Source organism: Bombus fervidus, chromosome 1, assembly GCF_041682495.2.
Source record: "Bombus fervidus isolate BK054 chromosome 1, iyBomFerv1, whole genome shotgun sequence".
NCBI lineage: Eukaryota > Metazoa > Arthropoda > Insecta > Hymenoptera > Apidae > Bombus > Bombus fervidus.
The window spans coordinates 21,147,681-21,175,500 of NC_091517.1; the positions used below are offsets into that span (position 1 = coordinate 21,147,681).

The 27,820-nt window shown below is 34.4% G+C and overlaps 1 protein-coding gene across 4 annotated transcripts; it reads right to left on the reverse strand.

The window, feature by feature from the left end:
* Window positions 1-955: 955 nt before the first annotated feature.
* On the reverse strand, window positions 956-27,762 carry LOC139990111 (uncharacterized). Of its 4 annotated transcripts, none has more exons than XM_074111789.1 (3): window positions 20,594-21,069; window positions 16,487-16,812; window positions 956-1,887 (listed from the first exon to the last, which is right to left on the reverse strand). In XM_074111789.1, exons 2-3 carry the CDS (start codon window positions 16,573-16,575, stop codon window positions 1,647-1,649), a joined length of 330 nt encoding a protein of 109 aa, XP_073967890.1. In that variant the 5' UTR covers window positions 16,576-16,812; window positions 20,594-21,069; the 3' UTR covers window positions 956-1,646. The 4 variants fall into 4 exon arrangements, 3 of the variants coding, with proteins under 3 accessions (XP_073967890.1, XP_073967891.1, XP_073967893.1); XR_011800487.2 differs by lacking the exon at window positions 956-1,887 and adding an exon at window positions 6,766-7,671; XM_074111792.1 differs by lacking the exon at window positions 956-1,887 and adding an exon at window positions 14,768-15,410 and having other exon boundaries at window positions 20,594-21,000.
* Window positions 27,763-27,820: the final 58 nt, after the last annotated feature.

Sequence of the window (27,820 nt, forward strand, 5' to 3'; positions counted from 1 at the left end):
GAGTTCAATGTTTTCGACGGCGACATTATTTGACGTCATTAGTTTTTCCGTAGAGGAACACGTACATGACGTACGAAGATCATCGTATTTGTTTAAATGGAATCATATGAAAGAAAAGTTTTAATCTATTTATGCCGGGACACTATTAGCTTAGCTGATATTTTAACTTTAATTTGACCAATTTTGTAGAAGACACGAATCGATATTCTCGCGTTTACGTTGTCTTTGTCTTTCATACGTTGAATTGGATAAATACTTTATTTGTGGAGAATGTCCAGCTGAATCGAATAACGTATTAAAAAATATACGATCCCGTTTAAAAATACATCGATGACTTTCGTACGTCCTTTATGCGTTCCCCTACGAGAAAAACTAATCGTGACAAATTACGTTCCCCTCGAAACCATTTAGCTCGCTACCGAAACATTTTTCAACATACATATTATCAGAAACAATCGAGACAGATTGCAAGTGATAAAATCAAACGGGACACCCCGTATATGTACTTAATTAGTCCATAATGCTTTTACCTCTGTTACATTTTCATTAGTCCCTGGCAATTAGCCTGCATTCGCTTAGCTTCGCGTATCACGATCGAAAATCTTTCGATGGCACGGCGATCGATAACTTCACCCCCTGCTTGCGACTGCGATTTTTCATTTCCCCTCGTTAATAAAACAACAGTCACGATATTTATCTGAATGTTTGAACCGTTGCGTCGCGAGCGACTGGGAAATTGTGGCAGCGTAAAACACCGAAACGTTTCCGCCGTGCGTATACCAATTCTCTTCGTCTCTTTCGCAATTACGTCTAATCGAATATCTAATCGACTCTATTTGCTATTTGCGTGACGAAATAGAATTGTCACGGTCTGAAAGGAAGCGTGTGCGCATGTGGGCGTGTGTGCGTGGCAGGATATTTGTAAAGGAAGGATTTGAATTTTTTCAACGCCAGGTGAATGAATTTTTATGTTTGCAGCTTTGGACGAGAGTCGTGATTAATCGCGAACGGAACGAATAACTCTTTCACGTGTAAAATTGTAAAATTGTACTTTCATAAATTATCTACGCTCTAAAGTTTCTTCTTTTTCATTGGACATCCTATATAGCTAACTATATGTAGCTGCTTCGCACAACCGTAAAGATACGTACATACTGAAATTTCATTTTTATTCTGAACATCCTATATACATATCCGTATGCATATCTAGCTATTTCGCGCAATTCTAAAAATTCATACTAAATTCATACTTCGTCCGTTTATCTGAACACCCTCTGTAACTACGCGTGTATAACTGTTTCACAGAATTTTAACGCTTTCCTTAAAATGTCGCTTTTTCTCTCTAAACACCCTATACAGCCACATGTACGTACCTATCGCACAGAGAAATTTATATAGTATAATATTTATGTAATTGTGTGTGTCCAAATACGATATAAAAATTTCACGTATAGCGACCAAAATTCCCACCAGAGGATCCTTTTTCCCAACTTTCCCAACCCCCTATGTAGATATCGGTAAATAGTCGCTTCATAGCATTCTAAACATTTACATTTTAAACGTTAATAAGGTTTCGTCCCACAGCACGTAACTATTTCAAATAATTGTAAACTTTCCACCGAAGTTCCATCTTCTCTCCGAATATCCTAAACGCAGAGACCCGCGCAGGTCTCTATTTCATAGCATTTACCATTCACACCCCCATTCACATCCGCGCGAGTTTCGTCAGAGGAAAATCGTCGCGATAGAATCGCCGGTCCTCCCCGGTTTGCCAACCTTTCCTCCGAATCATCATCGGTCGGCGATTTCTTATCTTCCCTGCACCGTAAGTTCGTGCCCTCAGCGAAATGCACCCGTTGTCCCAGTTCCGGCGAGAATCCGAGCAACCTACAATGCACACGAGAAACACCGAGATGCTGTGATATAAAATCACTCTGAAAGCACTAGCTGTCCTCGAGGCGCGGGGCACACGACCTCTTTTCCATTAGCGTACGGATATCCTCGATCTGATCGTTTAAATCGTCGTTTGGATAGTCGACGACCGTGCTATTTGTCCGCGTCCGTTGCGCCACGTTTTCGAATACATCGGCCGACGAACATCGAGGACGAAGGGATGATCGAGGACACCCGAAAGGGTTGAAGCGGGCAACGATAACTCGAAATTTGCTGCCGGACTAATGGCGCAAGGGTAATCTGAAAATGAGTGGGGTGTCTGTAGGAATCAAAGTTTTTGTAACAAAGAGATCGAAGTCGTTAGTAGGGGTTGGAGAATTTCGAGTATAAGGTAACTCGTTCCTGTAGAAGATTCGAGCGGATATGGAAGTTTGTGTAATTATTATAGCCCGAGTTTAAGCGTTTGAAACTAGGCCAGTGTTAGATCTACCGAATGAAAACTAGTGAGGAATTTCGTGAAACGTTAAGTGAATTATAGATGCTTGTGTGTTTGTGGGAAATTTAAATATATAGGGATGTGCAGAATGTTCGTAATGCGCAGAGATATCCATAATTAGATGGTGAATATTATGATATTCAGAGATTGAAACAGATCTGTTTAGTCCTTGTTGAATGTTTCATTTCTGTAGTTGGGTTTCTGAAAACATGAATCTGTTTAAACATTCCGAGCCTAGCAACAAGGATACATGCTACAATGTATACGAAACGTATTACAATTCCTATCGATATTCCGGTTTCTGTTCGATATACTCGTTCGATAACATTTATTCTTTCGAAAATTGACCGATGTTCAAAATTGTAACGCGAAAGAATCTAATGCACGGAATCTCGCGATACTCTAAACAGGATGACATAAACGTAATACACGAACGAATGATATGATTATACGCCTATCTAATATCGCTGAAGATTTCCGTATGTAAAACATATTTAGATAAAAATTTTACATTATGAAACCTCGAACAGTCTTAAGAATAAACCTCTTCACCGACGTATCTCGAACAGAATATGCTACCTTTTATCGTAAACAGAAGATCGCAAAAGTTTTATCGTAATACGTAGTTAAAAATTGATGCGACCTCTGTTATATCGTTAAATGATAATGTGGACGTACAAAGAGCAGAGGAAAAATATGCGATAAGTATTCGCATCGAAGCACGTTTTGTTTCTTATGTTCAAGGACTCGATAGAAATTACAAAGCAACGAATAGAAGCTTCCAACGTGTCTCGCTGATTAGTCTCACTGACCATCCTCGAATTATCCTTTAACTTGTTTCGTCCCGCAGAGAGCAGATAATCGATTGCAGCGTGACAACGTACCAATGGTTTTAGTCTCGAAAACAATACGAAAAAAAAAGGGGGAATAAGAGAAAAGACGATCGAATGCGATCTCGTGGTGATTCACGAGGTGAAAACGCGCGGAAAAATAAAACAAGCATTGTCGGCAATCTATTTCGAGCATATGGATGCGAACCATGCGGATCTGCAGCAACGTGGAAAATACGATGAAAATTTAATTGAGACTGAGAAACGATATCGATGGAAAACCGCGCGAAACGTGGCTCACTGCAAATCCGATCCGATTATAGCGCGAAGGCGTCCGTTTTTCGGTTGGCCGTTTGTTATTTCAATCGATCGTTTTTCTGTTCCAGCCGCGAAGCCTAAACGAGAGATCGTTTAACGATTGAATTCGTTCGACGAACGATCAATATGCAACTGATCGACTATTCTCGTGTGACGATATTACGGGAATTCTCAAGAAAATAAAGAGAACCACGGGTAATGTGAAATTATAATAGAAAATTAAATAGCTTTTGGGCCTCATTACACGCGATTATGAATTTAATATAATATTTACTATGTACAATATGACGAACAGTATGCGGTATCTGTGTAATGACGCAATAATAAATTAATTTCTGCAGGCAACACCGGCTTGTTGACAACTTAATGGAAATTTCACCACCGAATTTCTTCCTCCAAATTGTATTTTTATTAAAAAGAGATTTCAAACGTTTGACGTGATAAATGATCGTGTAATGCAGGAGAAACGTGTTGATGAAAATCTTTCGAATTTTTCTAGATATTTTAAAAGCTTGGAATGGCAAAGAACTTGAGTGCGGATACGAACGACCGAGCTTGCGAACAGACCGACTTAAAAGTAACGAAACGTTAACCATTTGATGCTAAATGTCAACTGTGATAGCTACAGTATTTTTACTGACGAGTGTTGCTTTGACACGGAACCTTTTCGTCGGCGCAGTTTGTCTGTATTTATAAGGAATTAATAACACACATGATTTTGATCGAATTAGAAGTACGAAGATTTATTCGGTATATAAGAGTACTCGAATTTTCGGGGTTATTTTTGTTGACTATATACATAGGAGTCAATGTGATCAAATGATTGTTGAAGATGATAAAAAAAATTGTGTCGTCAAAAATTAAGTACGTAGAATTGGTCAAGCAGATGATAAATTTTCAACCTGTTGGCTGAATCGTTTCTCAACCAAAATTTCCTTCTTAGGCAAGAAATGGAAAAAATAATAAATGCAATACCTGTAAATAATTCGTGTTAGTAAAAAAAATCAGTAACAAAATTGCATTTAGTAAAGAAACGCATAAAAAAAATATACTAGCGTCACAGATCATATGATTATAAATAAAAGAGATTCCTGAATAAATCGGTTTCATTATTTGACAATCCCATAATTTAACAATTTGTTCGTTCTGTCTAAAAAGATTGACAGACAGAAATAACAGATCTTTCCCATTCAACGCGTTAATATCAGACATGGAAACGATAAGTTGACAGCCAGGTCGAATGATTGTAGGGTTATTTACAATGTGGACTGCACGCTACTCTGGCGGCTAAACGAAATGTAACACCAATTGTGAGATTACTACAAACTGCTTAAAATCATACTATGAAGCAAACAATTGAGCCGTTTCTAAAATTTAACATCAATTTTATGAATGTGCTTCTGATATCTTCACGGAAATACGTACGACGAGAGCAGACTCTTAACAAACATTAGAAATTCTATTTCTCGTATCACGGACAAAGTTGGACGACGATGCTGAAAAATGCAGGGAAATGGTATATTACATTCGTCTGCTACGTAGCAATTGTGAAAAATCCGAGTGTGCAGGGTCCATGCCAACATGGAGAAGCAAAGTAGGAAAATAGAAAACATTCGGAGAAATTAAACGAACATTCTACACCAGTGAACCGAGTTATTTATTTAAATGCAAATGTTCGGCAAGATCTGTTAAACTATTTAAACTAAAAAAAAAATAAACGGATACGTGCGCGCTACAAAGGATTTGTTTCGCGTAATTTTGTTGTATGATTTACGAACTGAGATTGTGTGCCCCATTCCTCCAAGTTTCTTTTAAACAAAAGAAAACAGTGTCAAATGGAACAGACCTTTTTCTGTCCTGGACAAGATACAGTAGGGATCATACAAAAGTAAGAGACAAATGCAAAGGCACGCGTAAGAAATTAAAAATGCTGCTTGAATGCCAGAAAAACATGGTGAAAAGTTCCCCTCGTTTCTGACTCGAAAAGATATGTTAATTGTCGTACGAGAAAGTAACGTAATTTGTCGTTAGAGCGTCGTTTACCTTTCGAAGTACCGCAAAGAAATAAATAAATAAATCGGAAACAGTTCGTCGACAACAATAGAAATTACAGAAATAACTACGAAGAAATACACAACATCCATGGAATTATAAACACACGGTGTTCTTACGTTTCGATCAAAATTCCCTTAAAAAAAAAAAAAAAAAAAAAAAGAAAAAAGAGAAGGAAAGAAATGTTTTAACGTACAACTTCTTCTTTTGTTTCCAGCCAAGGTTCAGAAACGAAGGGTCAGTAGTTTGAACGACATCGTTGAATGCGTAGGGAAGCGCTCGTGACCATGAATCGATCGCTATGAAACGACGAAAATCAAATTACACCGTTCGAAGATGAGGTTGAGAAAGGGCAAAATAGTGAAAGAACGAGAAAAATGATGAAACTGACGACATAGAAACGGCTCGTAAAGCGTTACTCGTGTACATTGTAAATACACAATATACATACACGTATGTTGATATCATAAAAGGCAATTATTCTAATGATCTCGAGATATGTTATCAAAATCACTGTCTATCTGCTGAATAATTTCATACACATATGTACATATGATCAATTTCAATACTTCTCGAAGATTTACGTCAGATTAGTTAGAAATAAAAATTAGGTCAGATTAGATCGGAATTTGATTCGGTTTAGTTTTCTCGGTCAGATTAGGTATAATTTTTAGCTTTGATCCTGATTAAAATTAAATTTCATTCAGGTTAGGTTAATTAAATTAGATTTCGGTCTACGTTGGATTCGCACAGCAAGTGTAAAAGATCGCTTTATAAATTTGTCAAACCAGAAGAGAATACATGCCAAGGTCGTTAGAGTTGACGAAGCGGATTTTATTATCTCGCGTCACTCGTTTATTTACAAATACGCGTCGCACAGGCTTGAATTCATATGCATACAATAAAATCCGCTGATGATCTCCATACCGAAAAAACAACGGAAAAGGAGTTTCATTAACCGATAACGGTCGACGTGGGATTCGAGCGATCCCACAATGCCTCGGTTTCCCTCACGTTGGTTTTCACTTCGTGAATATTCATTCGAATTAACGTTCACACAACCTACAACCATTTTCCTTTGCTATTCGGCAAAAGCCAAAAAAAAAGAAAAGAAAAGAATAAAAAGCCGCATCGGAACAAAGGCATTCTAGTTTCTCGTTCAAAAACTTTATTCGACAAAACGATGTTTCTGTGAAGCAGAATTCGGCGAAGAATTAAACGATTTGAAGATACCTTATGTTCAAACGAATAATATGAACTTCGAACGTTGTAAAGGATCACAAAGTATTTCGTATAACAGAAATTCACTGATTCTATCCTAGTTTATTCGTCTGGATAAGGACTTCTGCATAACTCTCCTGTTCTTATAAAGGATTTTCTCGCTCTTCTTGGATCATTGAATTATTGTTATCAGTGAAATTTTATACTTCACGGGATACAAAGCGAATAACAATGATACTGGCTGAATAAAATTTCAGAAATTACCGTCATTTGATCATCGTGTTCGATGTAAAATTATAAAATTTCAAAAGAAAATTTCTATAAGCTGCGACTCGTAACTTGTTCATTCGCTAATATCAGTTAGTCGATCAATTTTGTGCAAAAGAATCTTTGCGTTGTATTATCCAATCGCTAAACTGACTTTAAGGTGTTCAAGTAAATCTTTAGTAAAATCTTCAAAGAGACAAGCGAGTTCTTTAATTAAATGGTAAAATCATATACATAATAGGTTTTGAATTATCTTCGCAAAGATAGAAATTTCCATAAACATCCTCAATTTATTAATCACTGTGTAAGCTTACTTTCACATTTTTACTCTCACATATACATTATTCAATGGAATTTAAACAATTTCCATGTCGATGACATATTCGCGGTTCTTTGAATCTCGATGTGGTTCTCAATAATGCGTTGCGCTTTGTCCCAACGTTTTACGAACATCGCGCAGTTCAGCTTCTCAGAGCAAAGCTGAAACTGAGTTTCAGAACCGCAGGAACCACAAATGCATCATTTAACCCTTTACACTCGGTTGTCCTTTCCGAGGGGACATCGTAAATTCAGCTAACAACTCGGACGTCCTCTCTAAGGTAACACAAAGAGATTACTGGCAATTATATAGTACGAAATTACACGAGCTCCGAATTTTTTCAAAATATATGTTTCCTTGAAGTTTCGCCTTCCCACTGTACGAAAATGAAACAAATAAGGAAATGGAAAATACGCCGAGCGACAAGGGTTAATAATCATCGAGAAAGTTCAACGTCTCGAATCTGCATACCTTTAATACGTTTGAAGAAAATAGTCGGAAACATCGTATACAAAGCACCGCAAAACGAGCACCCACGTATTTTCAAGACAACGAAACGGGTTCGTGTAACTAGTTTACGCGGCGTGGTCCCAGTTCGCATAATAAAACTGAGCAACATGCTCGGTAAAACAAGCACCGTAACAAAATTCGTTCTGACAAATGGAATTCCGTTGTACATGCATACAATGAAAAATATTCCTTATTAATTCGACCATACTGTCCGTGTACAAAATTATTTATTAATAAGAGAAACACGCCCGAAATGCGAAATGGTAGGTAAATTTCGCTTATAACAGATAGCTCGGCTAATTTATACACCTAATGAAAATAATCAGAGTATTACCTACTCGAAAGACAACTGCGCTTTAATATCTTTATTGACTCTATATCTTCTGTATCGTGTCACATAAATTCACCCTGCAGTAAAAATATTACGGTATTAAAAGTGCCGGTGTTTGTTTCGTTCTCCACCTTTACCAGCGGCTTTTAGCGCATTTGATAAATGTTGAAATAATGGAAATGTTTAATGAAAGAAACGTCAAGCTGAAACCGTTTTAAATCTCTATTAAAATTTCCATTACGAATCCCTGTAGAGAAAAAAAAAAAAAAGAAAACAAAGTTTAACCCTCGTCCATTCCTCGACACGACCAAACAAGGGAGATTTAAATAAAGACTCGCTTCATCCTCTACATATTACGACATTTCACTTTGAATAATAAGCAGGCACTTTACGATTATTCCGAAGGGAGACTATCCGTATCCTCCTAGCGAAATCGTTCAACGTTAAATCGAGGAATCGATTGGCTAGGATTTCTGAAACACTCGATGAATTTTCAAGCGTTATTTAAAGAGCATCGCGTTCCCATATCCGTCCCAATTACTTACTAATTGATCCTCAATGAAGACTAATTAATATTACCACGCGGATGAATTAGGCCAGCAACGAAAATCCTGGTACTTCGACTCCTGACCCTTCGTTAAGAACTGTATCCGCGGCAAAAGGTAGTCGCATTAATTCCATTATGAATGGAGGTCAAGGAAGACTTCGTTTCGTCACTAGTCGATGAAAAATGAGAAAAGCAGAGAAACATGTAAATGGAAAAAGACAGGGGTGTTCCTCTCGAAGAAGAACCGGCGAGCCAGCAACTTATATTGGAATTTAATTCCACAGAAAAGTTAAACGTAGGAACTGGAGAAAGACAAATACGAAGGCAGACGCGTCCAACTGGAAGCTATGAGGGAGTTCTCTCTATCTCTATCTATCTTTCCTTTGCTGTTTCAAACTCTTTCTGCGGTTTCCACTTTCAGGGAAAAGAATCTACGTTCTAATGAACGTATTTACCATTTACGACGAAAATGGTTGGAATCGATCGATCTCCACTGGAATTAATCTAGCGCTATCGAAATCGAGCGCTGTTCACTGTGCAAGCTTCGGTGACATTTTTAAATCTTAATGCCACGAACCAAGCCACGATAGCAGAGAAACATTTTTCCATGCTCGTCGTAATATCTGCCGATTACCGCGATATGTACCGCTTAGAAATTTCTGCGGTTTGAAAAGGTCAAGATAAATCTTCTTTCTCGTGTTATTTCATTAATCGACTATTTCAGTCTGACGAACTATTTCGAAAAATTAGTTAACTCGGATGTGTCTATCGCCCTTTGAATAAATACGTTAATAGTAATATTATTACTTGATAGATTATCGCGTGAGAGATCTCAGGTAATGAAAAACCGATCCATAGCGATTATTTCGCGTACGTGCCAAAAATTTACTCAAAAATAAAAACCTAGACGAAAATATCTTCGTAAGATGTAGAGAGACAAATTTAGAGATGAAGAAACACCGCGTGATATAGCGCGAAAGCTAAATGATCAGAGTTAGAACTTTGTTTATAAACAGCAAATCTGCTGTAGCGATAGCAACTTGGGGCAGGGGGAGCACGAATAAAGGAGAGAGAAAGGTTTCGGTTGGTTGATATTGTAAAGGTACCGACTAAAGAATCATATTCACTCGGAAGGATCACAATGAAGAAGCGTGAAAGAAGACATGAAAGGTGAGTAAACCGTACGCTAGCTGTTGAGGGGCTGAAAGCTCAATCAAAAAGCTGCGACCCATTTAGAGATTCCCAGCCAGCGCTTTTGTACTAGGTTCGTCATCGTTTCTCTGCATCTAGCGGACTTTAGCTAACGCCTTCTTCGCAGAACAAAGTCAACCCTGCACGCGAGAAGTCATCACCGAAAATGTTCCCCTATCGCCTTGTAAATGGAAGAGCTGCGTCAACCGACGTATGAATAAAATGAAAATGTCAGAACGTAAAATGGCTCGTAAAAATAAGTTGAAAACGCGAAGCTTCGCATTAGAATTAGATATAATTTGCAACTTATCGACTTACCAATGTTATCATTATATCGTCGATGTTTATATATTTGTGAAGAATTTAAAAATGCATATAGTACGTAAAGACGTATAAAATATAAATACTAGTAAAAATAAGGTGGAAACGTGGAATAAAATTTTCCTGCCAGTTAAACGAAGTTTCGTCTGCTATATTGAATTTTTAAAAATTAATGAGATACGTGCGTTTAATTAATCTCTTTAATTTGACAAATTTTGATGGATTATTATATTGTAATACCCGTGGAATAAGTTTTAATAACGATCGCGTGCATTTATTAACACATTTTGGAGCAACTGTCGTTCATATTAAATATACATTTTTAATCATAATTTTAATCTTTAGTCGATATTCTACGATATCAAAATGAGTAATTCACAGGTATCCGAAATAAAAATATTACATTTATGTACCACTGGTTTTTATTACATCGTGTTATTATGTTATATCCCGTGACCCATAAATGAAAAGTTAATTGTACGTGAATATTCAACGAATTTTCAAACACCTTCCTAAAATCAAAATATCTTGCATATAAATAATTTTAATTTGCATATCTAATTTCTTCTGACGCGAGGTGAAACCTCAACTCGCTTCTATCACTCATTCCATTTCTATTCACTCTTGATGACAGCAGTCCGCGATATTCCAACCTCTACGATGAAATCTTTTCAATATCAATGTTATATTCAAAAATTTTGCTTTAATAGAAGCAAAAATGTCGAAAAGCCCATTTGTATCGGTCATTCCATTACACAATGAACATTCGCAACGATGAAACTTCGACGCACAGATATTCTGTCTGCGATAAAATAATATTGAAAAATATGACCACTTCGATCAAGGTGTTCTGATATCATTGCCAATTTTAATCTTTCTCAATAACCGAAATTTATTGCAGATCAACTATCACCTGGCTTGTAAAAACCGACTAAATCTCATTTAAATCTGATTCGAAAAATATAACACGAAGCTAATTCAAACCTTTCTTTTTTTCTACGTGTAGAAAAAGTAAAATGCTTCGCTTGTCTATCAACGTCGACAGATAATGTGAAAGTGTCTTCTCATTTCGTAATACGTACTGTCCTGCTCGGTATTACGCGTGTTATAACGAAACTACCATCACCTTCATCAAGATCTAACCTAAATCTCCTCCTTTTATTTCTCTTTGAAGCAAGGGAAGTTCTTTGCGAACATCGTTTAATCTAAATCTTTCGATAGTATGAAACTTTCATTCAACATCACTCGTTAAAACTTCTTTTTTGTAAGTCGTAAGTTACTGAAAAATGTAACGCGTCACTCCCTAATTCTTGATCAAAGACAACTCGTCGTTAAAACAAATAATTAACAAACAATGAGTATGTACGTAAGCGTAACGTCTTGCTCTCTCGCTACATTATAATGATAATGAAGAAAATGAACAAACAGCTAATTATATCTATCCGTACCTGTGTCAGACAAATTGAGTTTCTCGGCTTTTCCCCGTTTTATCCTTGTGTCTCCATATTTCATTTTAATCTGTTAAAAACTTACGAATCTTTTCCACGTATCTTTCTCGATCCAACGTTATATTTATTAAATCTTGTAGTTTCTAGAATCAATCCTGCTAGCATTAATTCGACGCCCAAAGGCTTCGGAACAAATCATGCCATTTCGAAATCCTCGCACAAACTTAAACGAAAGCAACGGAACTGTGAAAAACACGCAGAATCAAAAACACTTTACATCGAAGATTCTTGTTGATCGAGGAAATTCTAGACCTCGTTGTCGTTAATTTGTTTATTCCGCTCGGTAACACTTCGCGTGATCACTCGCGTCGGGCTGCGTGGATTACGTATAGTAGAACTGTTCGTTTCGAAGCGTATCGAACGAAGATTAAGTGGGTGTACACGCTTATTTCCGACAACGGAATTTATGGACTCGGTGGAATCGAATTACACAAGTAGTTAAAAACGAATTTTCCACACAGGCTTGCCAATTTTATACGACGTGCAATTTTAAACCTAACATTTATTATTGGGTTAATTGTGCGTTAATGCGGTGCTCGCGAATATTCCTAATAGGGTTACCTTGTTAATTGCGTACTTTTATAACAACTTTATCAAATTGTATGTAAGGCTGCGAGACGTGCGATAATATTACAATGACATATCGCAAGAAAGAAATCTTCGATCAAGTGCTTTATAAATTTCTACAAATTATAATTACAATTATACAATAATATTACAATTATATATATAATTGACGAATATAATTGTAATTATAATTTGTAAATTTATATATATATATATATATATACATAATTTATAAATGAATTATGAATCGGGAAAAGAAATGATGCAAGCTACTAAAAATATAAATTTATATAATTTCTGTTATCTCACGCGATTAACGATATTCGACGCTTAAGTTTATATGGATAACGAAGAAATACCGAATGATGTGATAAATATGTAGTTAGTAGTAAATTGGTAATAAATATTTACTTAATAGGTATTAATAATTATTTATCAGATTCCTTCGGATGATTTTGATATGAAAATAATTCTCTTCGTACTTAACGATCTATAGACAATTTCAGTGCTCTTGCTTCAAGTTTGAACAAACCATTTTTTTAAAAGATATTTTCTCAGTAATATCAAATTTTTAGAAAAAAATTACTTCTACCTTAAATGATGTTTTATTATCTGATATTTTCTTACTCTAACATCTGTATTTAGAAGTCCTTCGATAATTTGCAATTTAAATACGTATGATTTTAATGAAAATAAATCTTTCGATGTACGTACATATTCAATTCTTTGTACGACGTTCTACTATAATTAGCATCTAAAAAGATCGCATATATGGAAAGGAAATGTTAGAGTTCTGCATTGTAGCAGTAGCTACTTCAGTTTCAAGCAACGCAAACTATGATCCTTCGTGTAACGCAATCTTATTCAAGTGAAGTGTCGTTTTAACTATGAATTATATAAATTAACCACACGTAACACATTTCAAGTACAAATTATGATGATGAAACAAGTTGTGTGCTACTAATTAACATCATATTATACATTGGAAGTATTCTCATGAATTATATAACAATAATTTCAATACATCTAACACAAAATGCATACGACTTCGAACTTTAGAACGTACTTCTTTAAGAAATGTGTATTTCAAAGAAGATTTCACAAACGTTTGACAGATAATTAATTTTAGTTCGCTGTATTGGAACAGCTAGAAATTTGTAAAAAACTCGGACGAAACATGTGCCATTTATAATTACGATCAGATTGACATTTTCCAAAACAAAATAAACGTTCTAAGTGAAACATTTAGTTCACACGCGAACTATCGTTGAAATACGTAAATCCGTGATCAGCACTGCTTAACTCTGGATAAATGCAGTATCTATTAAACAACCACTTTGTAGCAAACTGACATAAACTTTCTCACTTATAACATTGTTCTGTGTTCCACCAAATGTCAGTAAGTACATCATTGAAGAATAAAAATACCATACATACCATAACTCTATTGAGCTTTTGCATTCGACCGAGATATAAAACGTTTATAATTTAACCTTCAATATTTGCGTATTCATTCAGGAAAATTTATACGTGCAAAAACATATAGAATATACGTAATATATAAAACATATTGTGTGTGTTTATAAGAATATATTTTACGTAAACATTCTCAGCCTGTACGTAACAATTCGAAGATACAAAAAGCCAGTTATTATGGTAATTAGATAGTTATTACTGCAATAGCAAGTTATACTAACCAGTTATTAGTTACTACATTCTTTGCATAGTTAGACACCGCACCACTGCCAAGAGGTATTTACATTGAGCGTATCTTAAATAGAAGTAGTAGCGCGATTACGAGCGACTTGTTTTCAAAGAAGAAAAACAAGGGACTCTGGCCTAATTTCACTGTGTAAAAGTTTCGGCAATCGAAACGAGCTGACCTTCGAATTATCATAGCTTTTACATAATTCCATTTGTTGTAAATTAAAGTATGTTAAATCTAAGCGTTACATCATAACGACTCTCGGACCAAGGAAAATAAAGCCAACTTAAGACGCTGTTTCGTCGACACACGATCTACCGCATCGTCACAACGAGAAATCGTATTTTCGAGCAGCTTGTTACAAATTCGAACGCGTTAAATTTCATCGTTACGTCACGCAATATTGGAAGCGAGAAAGATAAAGCAACTCTGCAGCGGTGTTTCATTGATCAGAACTGCTTCTGGATCTTCAGAATTGTACCTTTGAAAGGTCGATTTATAGCAAATTTATAGCATAGGCTCTAAATTTGAAACAATACGTGATAACGTGAAATACTGATCTGTTCGATAAATTAGAAAGTAGAGTAAAATGTTTTTTCGAAATATACGAGGGAATCTTTTTAATGTTGGATTATTTATGTGTGAATTCTAACTAAGATTCTCGAGACCGTATAAAGATACTATGATGTTTCAAATCGAGCCAAATGCTTGCCACAAAATCTAGTTGTCGATGCGACGTTTAGTTTTGGCTTCTAAGAAACTCAAACGTATCTCGCGTGTTTCATCGATTTCGATATATTTTATGGTCGAGTTGCGGCTAAATATTGTCATCGAAATTCTAATTATAAATTCGAGTACATTAAGTCTCGATGTCATGCCATAGATAAGATCATTGTATTACGCGTTGTAGCGTATGAAATGTGTCTATTTGAACACTTCAGCGTCGTACGCCTGCAGCGTGGTTTATTTAAATTAACTGCTAATCTATGCTCATCTTTTGTTTAAAATAGTGTTGGAAGTCCTCCAATATCCTCTTTGCAACGATATTGCAACGATAGGTAAATACCTACGCATAAGATTCGAGTCACTTTCCCTTATGAATTTAAATTTCATCTTTCTACGGATTAAACTGTATAATATGAATTGAATATTGTTCGTGGAAAGGCTAATTAACGTATTATTCGCTGATAATATTATTATAAATTTCCTTCTAAGGATAGTAGTCATAAAGAGAAAGAACGAGATAAATCTACGAAGATTCTCTAGTATCCTTTTGATTCAGGTTAATTTTGTGGCGTGGGAAGACTATTGTCTTCGACAAACAATCGGTTTTCCTGTGAATTAAAATAAATGGAAATACTCGCATCAATACGTAAGAAATGCAAAGTGCTTTCGAATAAGTTGAAAGAAAAGATTTTCAGATTCAAAAGTTACTGAACTGTACGACAGAGATGTTTAGAAGTAGATATCAGTTACGTAATTCTTACTTCTAAGCACTTTCCAAGCACAGAATTAATTTTCGCACCTTAGAAAAAACTTTTGCGTCAAATTTTCACTAAGCTTCATGATATTCAAATGAAATTGTTAACAGCATGCTTCGCAAATTGACTCTTGAAAATTTATGCAAATTTATTCTAGTTTACTCGCAATGTACTTGTCTGCCGCTAATGTCAATGTAAATTCCAAAGTTTCAAGTAAGACATTCCCTTTACAGTCTTAAATAAATCAATGAAGCAGTCGCATGTAAGATTATTCTAAGTTTTGTCTTTCGCTTTCAAATCCATAACGCAAAATTGTCTCCGAGTGAAACAGCGTTCCATTAGTTCTTTTCATTCTCAAAAAATGTCATTAATACATAATTACATTACGTGGAAAAATGACATCTGCAGGATTTTAATATTCAACTATTTCTTAACTTAAGTAATCGACAATCGTTGTTCATAGAAGATAATTAATATACGATGCTAACTTAGCAACGATATTAACGTACATATAATATTTAATTTTACACATTACATACGATACACAGCTTTATTTGACCCTGTATAACTGCAATTTTTATTGCGTTTATTACAGCAAAATAAAATTATAATTAGTTAGAGCATTTTACTTTTATTGGAAATCTGAAATCCAATAATTTTTATAAAACGATCGTTCTATGAAATTTTATATTTCGTTTAATACTTATATAGATATGTGTGTGTGTATGTATGTATTCAAGAATTCTATAAAATCTAAATACAATGGCATAAATAACGTTGAAGAAAAGTGAATAATATTTATAAGCCGTGACTTTGGATATCAAGACAATGAAAACGGTGATAATGGATAGCCATAAATAGACGTAATGAGATATTCACGTCGCAAAACGTTATAAAGTGTTAATAATTTAAAAAAGAAAAACACTCACTTGAAGCTCAACCCATAGATCTTTGGAGTTTCCGGCGAGGCCACATTACATGTCAGGCAACTGAGCCAAGGCATACAATCGATGAACATTTTTCCGTGATTTTATGGAAATGAGTCACTGCTAGATCACACAATAGGCAACAACTACAGATGCACTCATGCACTTTCCTTCAGTGGCGCAGCTTCACTGACTGTTGTATCGGCGTTATTCGTGTTCTTACTCAGGTATTATGTCACCGCGACGCCATAAAATACACAGTTTTAAATTTGTACATACGAATCACCGTTAAACCAGTCACTTTCCATGTTTCAGCATAATTACAATTCCTGTTATAAATTTTCAATTTTGAATACTCGATATAACGTGAAATATACAAAGTACAATAGCTATAAAAAGTACTAGCCCACTGTCATATTTACTTAATTAATTAACTTCAGATATATGGAGGCTACAGAGAAAGAGCACGGTAAATCACATTTCCTATTTTTTACATAGAAGCAGTTTGAAAATTCAGTATATCGTCGATCAATAATAAAAATGTTACCAAAATTGTCTTTCTATCTACAGAATTTTGTCAACTTGACAACTATTTTTAAGAGATTTGCATATGTATATCATAAAATCTATCTGGTTTTCGTTCTCAATTATGTCATCTCTGCTTAACCATAGGGTGACGTTAAAATCAGAAAATGAAGAAAAATGTATTTATCACGTTTCTCCCCTGAAATCTCTACAGTAAATTACACAGTAAATATCGTTTTGCGATACTTTCGTATTACGACAAAAAATCGATAGTATGAAAATGAAATGTATTACAAAATTTGATAAAAAAATGCTTCATCGAAAAATAAGTATGTAAAAAATGCTGCGTTAAAAAATAACAACGTGTGTAAATACTTTTCGTGAAAGCAATATGTATTGTCGGAAATTAACGTTAACTGATCACGATAAAAATATAGAAAATATATGGTTAGTATAAGAATATAATAAAGAAACTTTGCAAATACTACTTGTTGTTCGATTCGAATTGAATGTAAGTATAGTTAATTAACGTATCAGTATGATATTTATGATCTGCTTATTAAAAGTGCAAAACAAGATTGGTCATTATGTAATTGACTGAACCAGCCGGATAAAATCGAGCCTGATAAAAACAAACGATAATTGAATGTCGTTATCTAATTGAAACGTGACGTTCTTTCATTGATGAAGTACGAATTGCTAAACTTTGTATTGCAAAGAAGACGCTCTTGACTCTTTGACTTGTACCTCATATGTAGGCAATTCAAATCGACTACTCAGTGCCCTTTCAAAAATATATTTATCACTTTATTCATTTTAATTTCTTTTTAGTTTCATTCTAGTTCAGTTTAAAATATCGTCTAGCTGAAACATAGATACAGTATCTTCAGTAAGCTTAATTGAAATATCTTATCTAGCATTTTCCAATCTTAATGTTAGATTTAAAAGTTATAATAGAAATATAAAATAATTCTGTCGTGCAATTCCGTCAAATAATTTTTTTCAACAATGGACATATCGAGCAGAAGCAATTTATTCATACAAACAAACATAATTTTTGCATAATTATTAAAATAGAAAGCTTACAAGACAAGAGTTAAGATATTTTAAGAAGTCCTATAAAAACTTTGCAATATATACAAAGATCATTAATCGATACTATAAGACAAATTAATTTTAGAATTTGTTATATGAGAGACCAATTTCTTGTTTCTTTGTCTTTCTTTTCTGCCACTTACGTACGTCAGTTATTTTTTCGCGGTTTGATGGAAAAAAGCTACGAACACATTGTGCATACGATTAGTATATCGAATTGCAATTAGAGCATACCTTTGCGTCATGCTATTTAATGCATACAGAGAATTCAACCACCAACTTCGCCTGTTATTAACGAACATAGACTTGTATATAGATGTAAAAAAAAATGCATGGAATATAGATCGCCGTTTATAATGTTCTTTCGAAACTGAAATTACAAACCGGTTTGAGCACAAAAAAAAAAAAAAAAAGGAAATCGGATGAAGAAAACATCGAGAGCTGTGACAAATACAAATTGAAGGTAATATTCATAAACTCTTATTCGTTACGGCTAAATTAACAGATTGCGCAATGTTCTACGTAAAATTATGCAATAGGGAATGTGTAATAGCACGTTACAATATTCAACGATATTATAGTTAATATCAGCCTTCCATTAGCAAATCGGTAATTTCATATCGTCCTACATCGTTCGATTATCATTAAAATCGAAATCTAAAAATCTTTCGGATGAGAATTACTCGATTAGTCTAACCCTTTCCGACTAGTCTAGCTAAACTCTGGACATTTTAGCACGTTTCAAGGTATCGGATAAAACATTCTTGTTCTTTGGAGAAAAAAAGTAAACTCATGTAATATATACATATATTTCAACATTTATGCTTTATATATATACACACACACGTGTGTAACCTGCTCTACTTTGGAATGATTATAGAACGAGGATAGTAAACATACAACGTGTAGACGTTAATAGTATGCACCGCAAAAACGGAGAGTCAAATGCTAATAAATTTGAGATTAGAGACATTGAATTAGTGTAGTCTTGTGTATCCTTTTTGTTAATAAACAGAAATTACGTATGCGACTAAACGCAAATCGAATTCAAATATATTTAGAAAATGATCTTTTATTTTTATGTATCCTTATACGTAACTTTGGATAACAAATAGGACGTATATCTATGTGCGATGAATATGATTAAGCGAAAATGAAAGTTTAAGCAGATCTTGAAAATTCTAATATCGAAGCATATTGTTACGCGTGTACTATAAAATTAATTTATTAGATTACGAAAAATTACGAAGGTTTCTAGAATCGACTAATACCTAGTCTGCAAAGCTCATTGAGGTATATTGAGAGTGGCTATTAATCAAGCGACAATTATTCATATGAATTTATCATTTCACTAACTGCTGTTCGCGACTGCGTTCGCGTAGAACCGGAGGAAACTAATGTTTTTTCCTATTTATTTTTTGATATTATAATTTCTTCGCATAAACTACGCTTTTAGTTTAATCAAGGTTAAATCATTTGTACCGCGAATATTTCCATTCCTTTTAATGTCGCTTGAAGTTTTAATTTTGTCGATGAATTTTACCTCGAATACTCGGTACAATTCTATCTAGGGAATGCGTGTTTCACAAGTATCATGAAAATTTTAGTCCATAGAACAAGAAATTTTTCACGATCCATTACGTTTTACTAAACCAGAGGAAATTCGATAGAACGCAGAATACAACGCAGCGTACGTCATACTTTGTAGAGAAAAACAAATCTCTTAGGAAGCCTGGTAACATTCTAAAGCAGTGTTTCCCAATATTTTTCGAGTCATGAACCCCTTTTATAATAATCAAATAACTCTGCCCCTTTCAATATATAAAATATACACCACGATAGATTTTAACTCTACCGTTCTCACTTGTTCTCCGCGGCTGTATCTCTAACTATATCTGCTTTTCAACTTTTGAAAGTTGGTTGGTAGCAGGCGATACATTTTATGTATTTTGTTTTTGTTTTTTTTAATAATACTCAAATTTCATTTTGCAAAAATATTCTAGATAGCCGAATATTAACGCGAATCACTGTACATCTAATACTAGAATCAAATATAATACAACTTAAATATAAATATAATACAACTTACAAATATAAACAACTCGATAATACCTAACGAAATATATTCTTTATTTTGGACTATGTAGATTCGAACAAGCTTAATTCGTTTCATTTCATTCGTTAAAAATCAACGTTAAAACCACTGTACTCGAATATTGCAACATTAGAATAAATAAATACCGAGAAGTGCAATGTCTATTTATAAACTACATTTCAACTACAAGAATAATTACTAAATTTTACCCAAAAACAGGAGTCACGATCCACAGGTTGGAAATCGAAATTCTAAAGCGTCCGACTAATATAGGTTAACCGATACTAATCATGGTAACACGAGGTATCGAAATTCGATCGAGTTCCAACAAAGTCGAAAGCGACGAAGTCGATCAAGCATTACGGAATAATATCGATATTTTTCTATGTAACTACCTTCGGGATCCGAAAAATCTTGGTCTAAAATAAATATGTTTCAACGACTGGCGTCCAATTGCGACGTTGAGATATTTCTTCTTTGCAAGCGAATTCCGATAACTCAAAGAACCTGCACTTTTCGCGAATTCGACTCGTTTTTCTCACTCTCGAACCAATATCAATGGTACACCGTTTAGAAAGCGGGTTATTCACTCATAAAATCACAAATTCGATAATCGATCGATTATAAAAATGAATTGCATGGTCCACGAATCGATACCACGACGCGTACTGCGCTTCGAGCCTTCAGGAGGAACACTATACTAAACGTGTCTTCGTCTTTCTTTCACGTCTGTTGTCCCTCAACGGTTCTCCCTCTCCATCGAAGCAACGCTATATAAACAAGAGAGACCGGTACGGAATCGAGCGATTCGTCGACACGCAATCTCCTTTTGACCGTCCTACGTGAAACAACCTACCTAACGTCTGGCTTTGTTGCCGCGAAGGGCACAGGCAAAACTGGTTTCAAAATATACAAAGCATGTGTCACGTTGCAACAATTACGTCGATACTTTGAGAACGTTCGTATTCTGTACATTTTACGATGTGATCGTAATCCATATTTCAAAAATTTATCGTAAGAAGTATATGAATGTATTGGCTAGGTATAATGCGTAGTTACATTGTTTACGCCTTCGTAACGTAACGCTTTAGAAACGTTTCTAGATTTTGATGATAAATACAGTGAAATTTTGGAAAGAAATTTGACAGACTACGAGTTATCTGATCGTGTTACTCGATGTAAAATTGTAAAATTATGAAAAGCAAGTTTATAATCTACAACTTGTATGTAGCTTCTCGATTCGCTAATATTGTTAAATTATTTTATTTTATTTTAAATATGCATTGGTTAATTATTGTGCAAAGGGACTCACGTGTCGTATGTAATTCACTGTGTATATTGACTTAGATGTATTATTTTTGCGTCTTCAACGACAAGGACAAAGTTATTAAGACGAAGGAAACACGATTCTCTCTTATTTTCCAATCGTATTTATTTGAAATATATTTATGAACATGAAACGAAACAGAAAATTGAAAAATACATATTTTGAAATTCCTGAGAAAAATAATACACAATGACAAAATTATTTGATCTCTTATAGAAGCTTCTTTTGGGCATACTATGTGTGTATATTACATATAAGATTTTGTACGATGTACGACTATCATCATCACATTGAAGCAAATTCGAAATCTTACTGTAGCTAATGAGAAGAAGAAAAGATAGAAAAGAGAAAATTGTTCAAAATTCAAGAAACTTACTGATCTATCAATTTTACATAAACGTAATTTTGATCGAACAATTGCGTTTTAAATAAAAGTTTCATCTTCAGAAAACAAGTTATTGAATCAATCATGAATTAATCGCTAGTTTCATGTATCAGAAATAGTCATCGATCAGAAACCAGACTAAGCAAATACACGTAATCAAACACAAACGCGTTAAGATTTGATTTAGGATCTCTCCGTGTAGCAGTAAATCTATATTCTCGATTTTGTAAACATCTCTGGCAGAAATACTCGATATGAGTTTCTCAAGCGTCCACGAAAGGTACGACAAAGCCTGCAGATCACGTCACTAACGATCACGCGTTCAAATTGCTTAATTCGGTATGAATACACATGGAGAACTTGCTCTAAAACACTTTCGAACTTTGAAACGAAGCAATATTATGACATTGAACTTTTAGTACGAACTGCAAACAGAACCAAAATGATGCATAATTTCTACGTGTATCTAAACGTGGACTTTACTGTTATCGTTTCGTAGATTTTTATTGAGAGCTCGCAATCAACAGATCGCAATAGTAAGAGTAAATTGATTTAGGAAAATCTTGTTAAATTTTTTTCATTAAATCTGCTAATGAATTATTAATGAAACGTAATAAGCGCGTTTTATAAATCTTTTTCATTGAATTCATTAATAAAAGATCAATGTGATGTACTAAACCATTTTATTGCACATATTGCATATTGTTTATTATTTGTACCTGTTTATTATCTACCTTGTATGCTACTTGCCTTATTCACTTTCTTGCAATTACATCTAGTTTATTATTAAAAATAATTCCTATTTAGTATCCAAGTCGAATGGAATGTCTCTATGAATTATTTTAATGTTCTCTGATCTAGTTCTACTGTACTCTAGATACATATACGCATTCCGACTTAATTCATACGATAGCATGATACAATAAAAAACAGGTGCGTCAATTCCTCTAACAGTGACGTATATGTATGATGAAACCTAATCCAACTCACAATTCGACATAATCACCGTGTCGACCTTCGAATAATTAAACGGAACTGCCGACATATTTCTTCGATATATTTATACCGGTTATATTTACCAGCTTCGTGTATGATATTTATAACCAGAGGCCATCAAAATCACTTTCATAAAAAAATTCCCAAAAATAGAAGGACTAGAACCAATGACGAAATACATTAATCATTTTTCAGTACCTGTTCCTTCTCGTCAACTCCTAAAATGACTATTTTACGATCCTAGTGGTATGTCCAATTCTAAATGCAAAACAGTATCTTTTAAACACGCTCGTAGATCGAAACAGTAGTCACGTTAATACAAATATTGTCCAAGACTTTTACATAATTATGCAAAAATGTTTTTCGAACACGTATGTTCCAACAAAATTTATTTCCAGTAATAAGCCCATTTTTTATTTTCTATTGAAAAAGATATATATAACGGATTGATTATCAAGAGGAAATATTTATAGTTACAGCTTTAAAAAGGAAATGGTAGTTTCATAGTCAGTGTCATATACGTATACACTAACCTTACCAAATTTCTTCCAAATTGAGAAATCAAAGAAGAAGTACGTACTAATTTATATGTGCGCGTTCTTCAAAGCTATTCCAGGTAAAGTACCTTGGATCTATTAGGGACTTGAAATTCTAAGAAAGAAATATTTTAAATAAAGTATTACAAAAAAGTACTTATATTATATAATTCATTTTTTACCTAAAAATGTTATTTGACATAAAACACTGTATTTAAATCATTTTTAATTCATGTACATAGTAGTGCCTCAGAGAGTAAACGGCAAAAGTACGTATATCACAAAATGGTGACTAATAAACGCGGTATTGAAGTGCTTTTAACTATAATACATGTATTATTAACTACACAAGGTCAGCGTATAGCCAAATGAGGTAACCAACATAATCCATTTGAACTTTACACTTTGGTAATATCCAGCAAATACGCCACAAATGGTATTATTAATAATGTGTATCAGACATTTTATTAATATTATTACTCTTATTATTTTGTCATTATATTCTTGCATGAGAACAAACGAGATACACAAATTGTTTAACAACATATTACGTGCGTGTGTTATACATTTTGTATTTTCATTAGCATCCTACGTAATACATGATAATAATTACAAATTATTTATTGCAAAAATACACTTTACGAGAGTCATTGAGATATTAATTTGACCGAAAGATCGATATGGAAAATTAAGATTTAAAAAGAATTTATTTTCGCAGAATTAAACTTTTTCCCATTTATAACTTCACGAGTCCTTCCTTGAAAAATTGTTCGTGCTAGGAGCATCGTGTATTCGTATTTGTTCGAACATTTAATTATTCTATAGAAGTTTATAATAGAGAAGTTTCGGAGTAACTCAATTATTTTAAACGATCAATTATTCGCTACATTAATAACCCACGATACTTAGTGAGAGCTTCTTTAGCTCTGATTATATATTATACTTTAACACCACTATTCATTAATATGTTATTAAATATATATTTACAATAAATGTCTTTTAACTGCTACATAAATTTTCGGATTGGTTTCCGTAGAAAAGAACATATAAAATATTTTATTATATACCTCCGTAATACTTAATAGGTAAAAAGGTCTTCTATCGAGGTTCTACTTTTCGAATTACATTTTTAATAGACAATATGAATTTAGATAAAAATCCGCAGTCCAATAATCACGATAGTCGTATTTCATTACAGCGACAACATTTCAAAGAACTTCGCGTAACATACGCAATATATTCATAAAAGTTTTCCACGATAAATGTTCGGATACCTTCGTGACTCAGTGAAGCACAGACAGTATAAGAGGATTGTAGGTTTATCGGTTGTATAATTATCGTGTATGTTCTCGAATGTTTGTCGAACTGTTCTCAAAGAGTCGAATTCAACCTGGACAGAGGGAATACGAGTAAACCTTTCACATGAAGATACGAAAGGACAAAAAATTAATAGCAAACAACGAGTTTTTAATGCACGAATAAAAAATGTGGGACGATCAAAGGGCATAGGTAAACGCAAAGCGGATCACTCTATACTAGAGAACAATAAATTTTCACAGACTCTCAACCTTTCCACCAGCCCCGAGCAATATACCAGGAATTTTTGCATTTTACTGTGTCAGCTCGATTTGACGCGTTCAAGGACTTGCTGATATCACCGCGAATGCAGGCAAATGGCAGAACACATATCATCAATTGAGAAGCAGAATTGTCGTTATAAATGTGAAATAAAAGTACCTCAAAGGTGTTCCGATGCCGATCAACCGAATCATCGCTTCAATGAATTTGACGAGTTTTACAGAATTCAGTTTTACAGAGTTTACAGCAATAATTATTTATTAGGAGTGAACGTACCTATTGAAATTTATTCGTAGAAAAAGAAAGACATAGCTTTCATAAATAAAAATGAAGAATATTATTACTACGAATATTACACGGTTCAGAGAATTATTTGATTGATTTTATTGGTTTTCTGAAATTACTTTAATTCCCTCCTCTTGGATTCCCGTTTTGGATAAGTTAATTATTTTTAAAGATAGATGCTAAGATATTGGTCTTAATTCCTGTTTTCCTTTTTGGGACCTGATATTAAAATTTACAAGAATAATTATTCTTCGATAATTTACGTGAAAGATATTTCGAACACAGCAAGCGAGAAAGGTTCTATAAACAGATCGATGGAATTAATATTGCAAGAGATAGGTCAAGATAAAAACATGTTTCACGTTTCCTGCGTGCAACTGGATATGCAAATGCGATATTACCTTAGGGAAGGACTCAACGATTTGAAAAGTTTCCAGTGTATGTCAAATTGTCTCGCGAACCTTTCTGTACATTTTGCTTTGATGTGTATGCAAATGAAATCTAACTTGAAATCTTTTTCGAGATTATCTTACAATTCATTTCTTGTTTACTTTAGGCTTTCTTCAAACCAAACTGTATTGTTTAAATTTGATAAATAAATCAATTTTCAATCTTCATACACTCTGTAAGAGAAAGTGAAACGAACGTTCAAACACAATATTGGAATTATTATACATTGTAAAATATATGGACTACTTACGAACATTTGAAATTATAGTCACTCTTTATATAGGGCAGCGTAAATGTGAAGAATATTTGCGATAAAAGCATAAATATTTCCCAAGTCGTTATTTTGTATATCCATTAGATAACTTGTAAGGACAAACGGAACTCATCTTCTTTTAAGTCATCTCGTCTCTTTCATCGTACAATTTTTCTTTTTTCCAATATCTTAAAGTTATCTTAAAGTTAATCAATGGACTATTTAATTACCTCATCTTAACCAACAGATTTTCTATACAAAAGGCATTCTTCTTCGAAACGAAGAAACTACGTTTCCTTTGAAAGTCGAAAACTTGGAAAATTTTCGAGAAACGTTCGTACCAACCACTTTTGTTTTGAAACGGTCCCTTTGGCTGACGCGTAACGAGCGAAAAAGCGAACTTCACCGGTATATTGCCTAAGGAAATTCGTATTCAAGTTCGTCTAAACGCTTTTGAAGGAGTCACGTTTTAATTCCATGGGGAAGATGAAGAGGTTCGTTAAGAAAATGTAACAGGATAAATGGAAGGATCCGAAGAAAAGCCGGTAAATGAAAGGAACAGCGAGAGAACAACCCGAAGCTCGGCCGAGAATACCTTGCAATGGAATCGATTAAACAGTATTGAGAATCGGGTCTGTAAACATATACAATGAACTGTAAAAAAAAAAAACAATAAAGAAAAAGAATAAAAAATGATTTAGCCGCGGAAGATAATATGTCGCTGAAACTCCGCCCCTCGATTCGATTCAGACACTGGCCAGGTGAAACTTAATTACCGCCATCGGATAATCGCCTCTAAGAACACATCTCGTCCAACAATAATCGTTGTCTGTTGGAAAATATCGATCTTTTGAACGATTTTTTTAAAACACGAACAAACAAAAAGAAAAATAAAGCGCGATAAATAAAAGATGCGATTTATCAAGAAAACGGAGGTAAACAGGAAAAAACTTATTGCGCTACTTGGCGCGCATTATGGCTAATCTTATTTTCGAGCATTATCCGATAAATCTGACGAATATTCTTTAACGACTTTCTATAAAAGTTCGGAAGATTTAAAAGATTTGAAGGTTCGCCGGGTGAAGGACTAACAACTCTTTGGTCGCGAAGGAAAGGTATTCTCGTGCAGCTAATCTCACGCGTAGAATTTTCTGGAGAAAGGCAACGCGCGATCGTTCGCGATTCGAGAAACGTATATTCTCACCCTTCCTTATCTTCTTCTTGATCCATCTCGTCTTTGTTCTCCTCGTCCACCATATTGGAGTGATAATTTCTCCTTTGACGATCGCGATGGCAGGCTTACTCGTGTGAGAACATAGTACGGTAACAGGTGAACGACAATCCGTTCGTCCGCGATGGCTTGAACTGACTGTGAACCACGATGATGAGACGACCGAAGAAAAATATATCCGCGAGCGTGTGTGCTCTCGCCAACCCGGACACACCATCAAATTTTGTTCAACTGACTCTCTCGAAGTAGCCCAAGGCATCGTTAACTGTTACGGCTTCTGAAATCCCGCAAGCACCCAATTCTATTTTGTATAATACCATAATGCCATTAAGGGTATTCTAGATCGCCGTATTTTCCATTTGCGGTATGTTAGAAACAGAATCGTGCGACGAAACGACGAAACACGACGTATAATCGTCGAAGAAAAGCATGGAAACCAAGAGTAACCGAGAGTAATCGTCCGTCGTTTGTAACTTCCGGTAGAACGTACAAGTCGTGTTGAAAACATGCGCTCATATATATTATCCTATAAATGTTAGAAAAATATTACAATTAGTAATATTGTATATGATTACGAGACG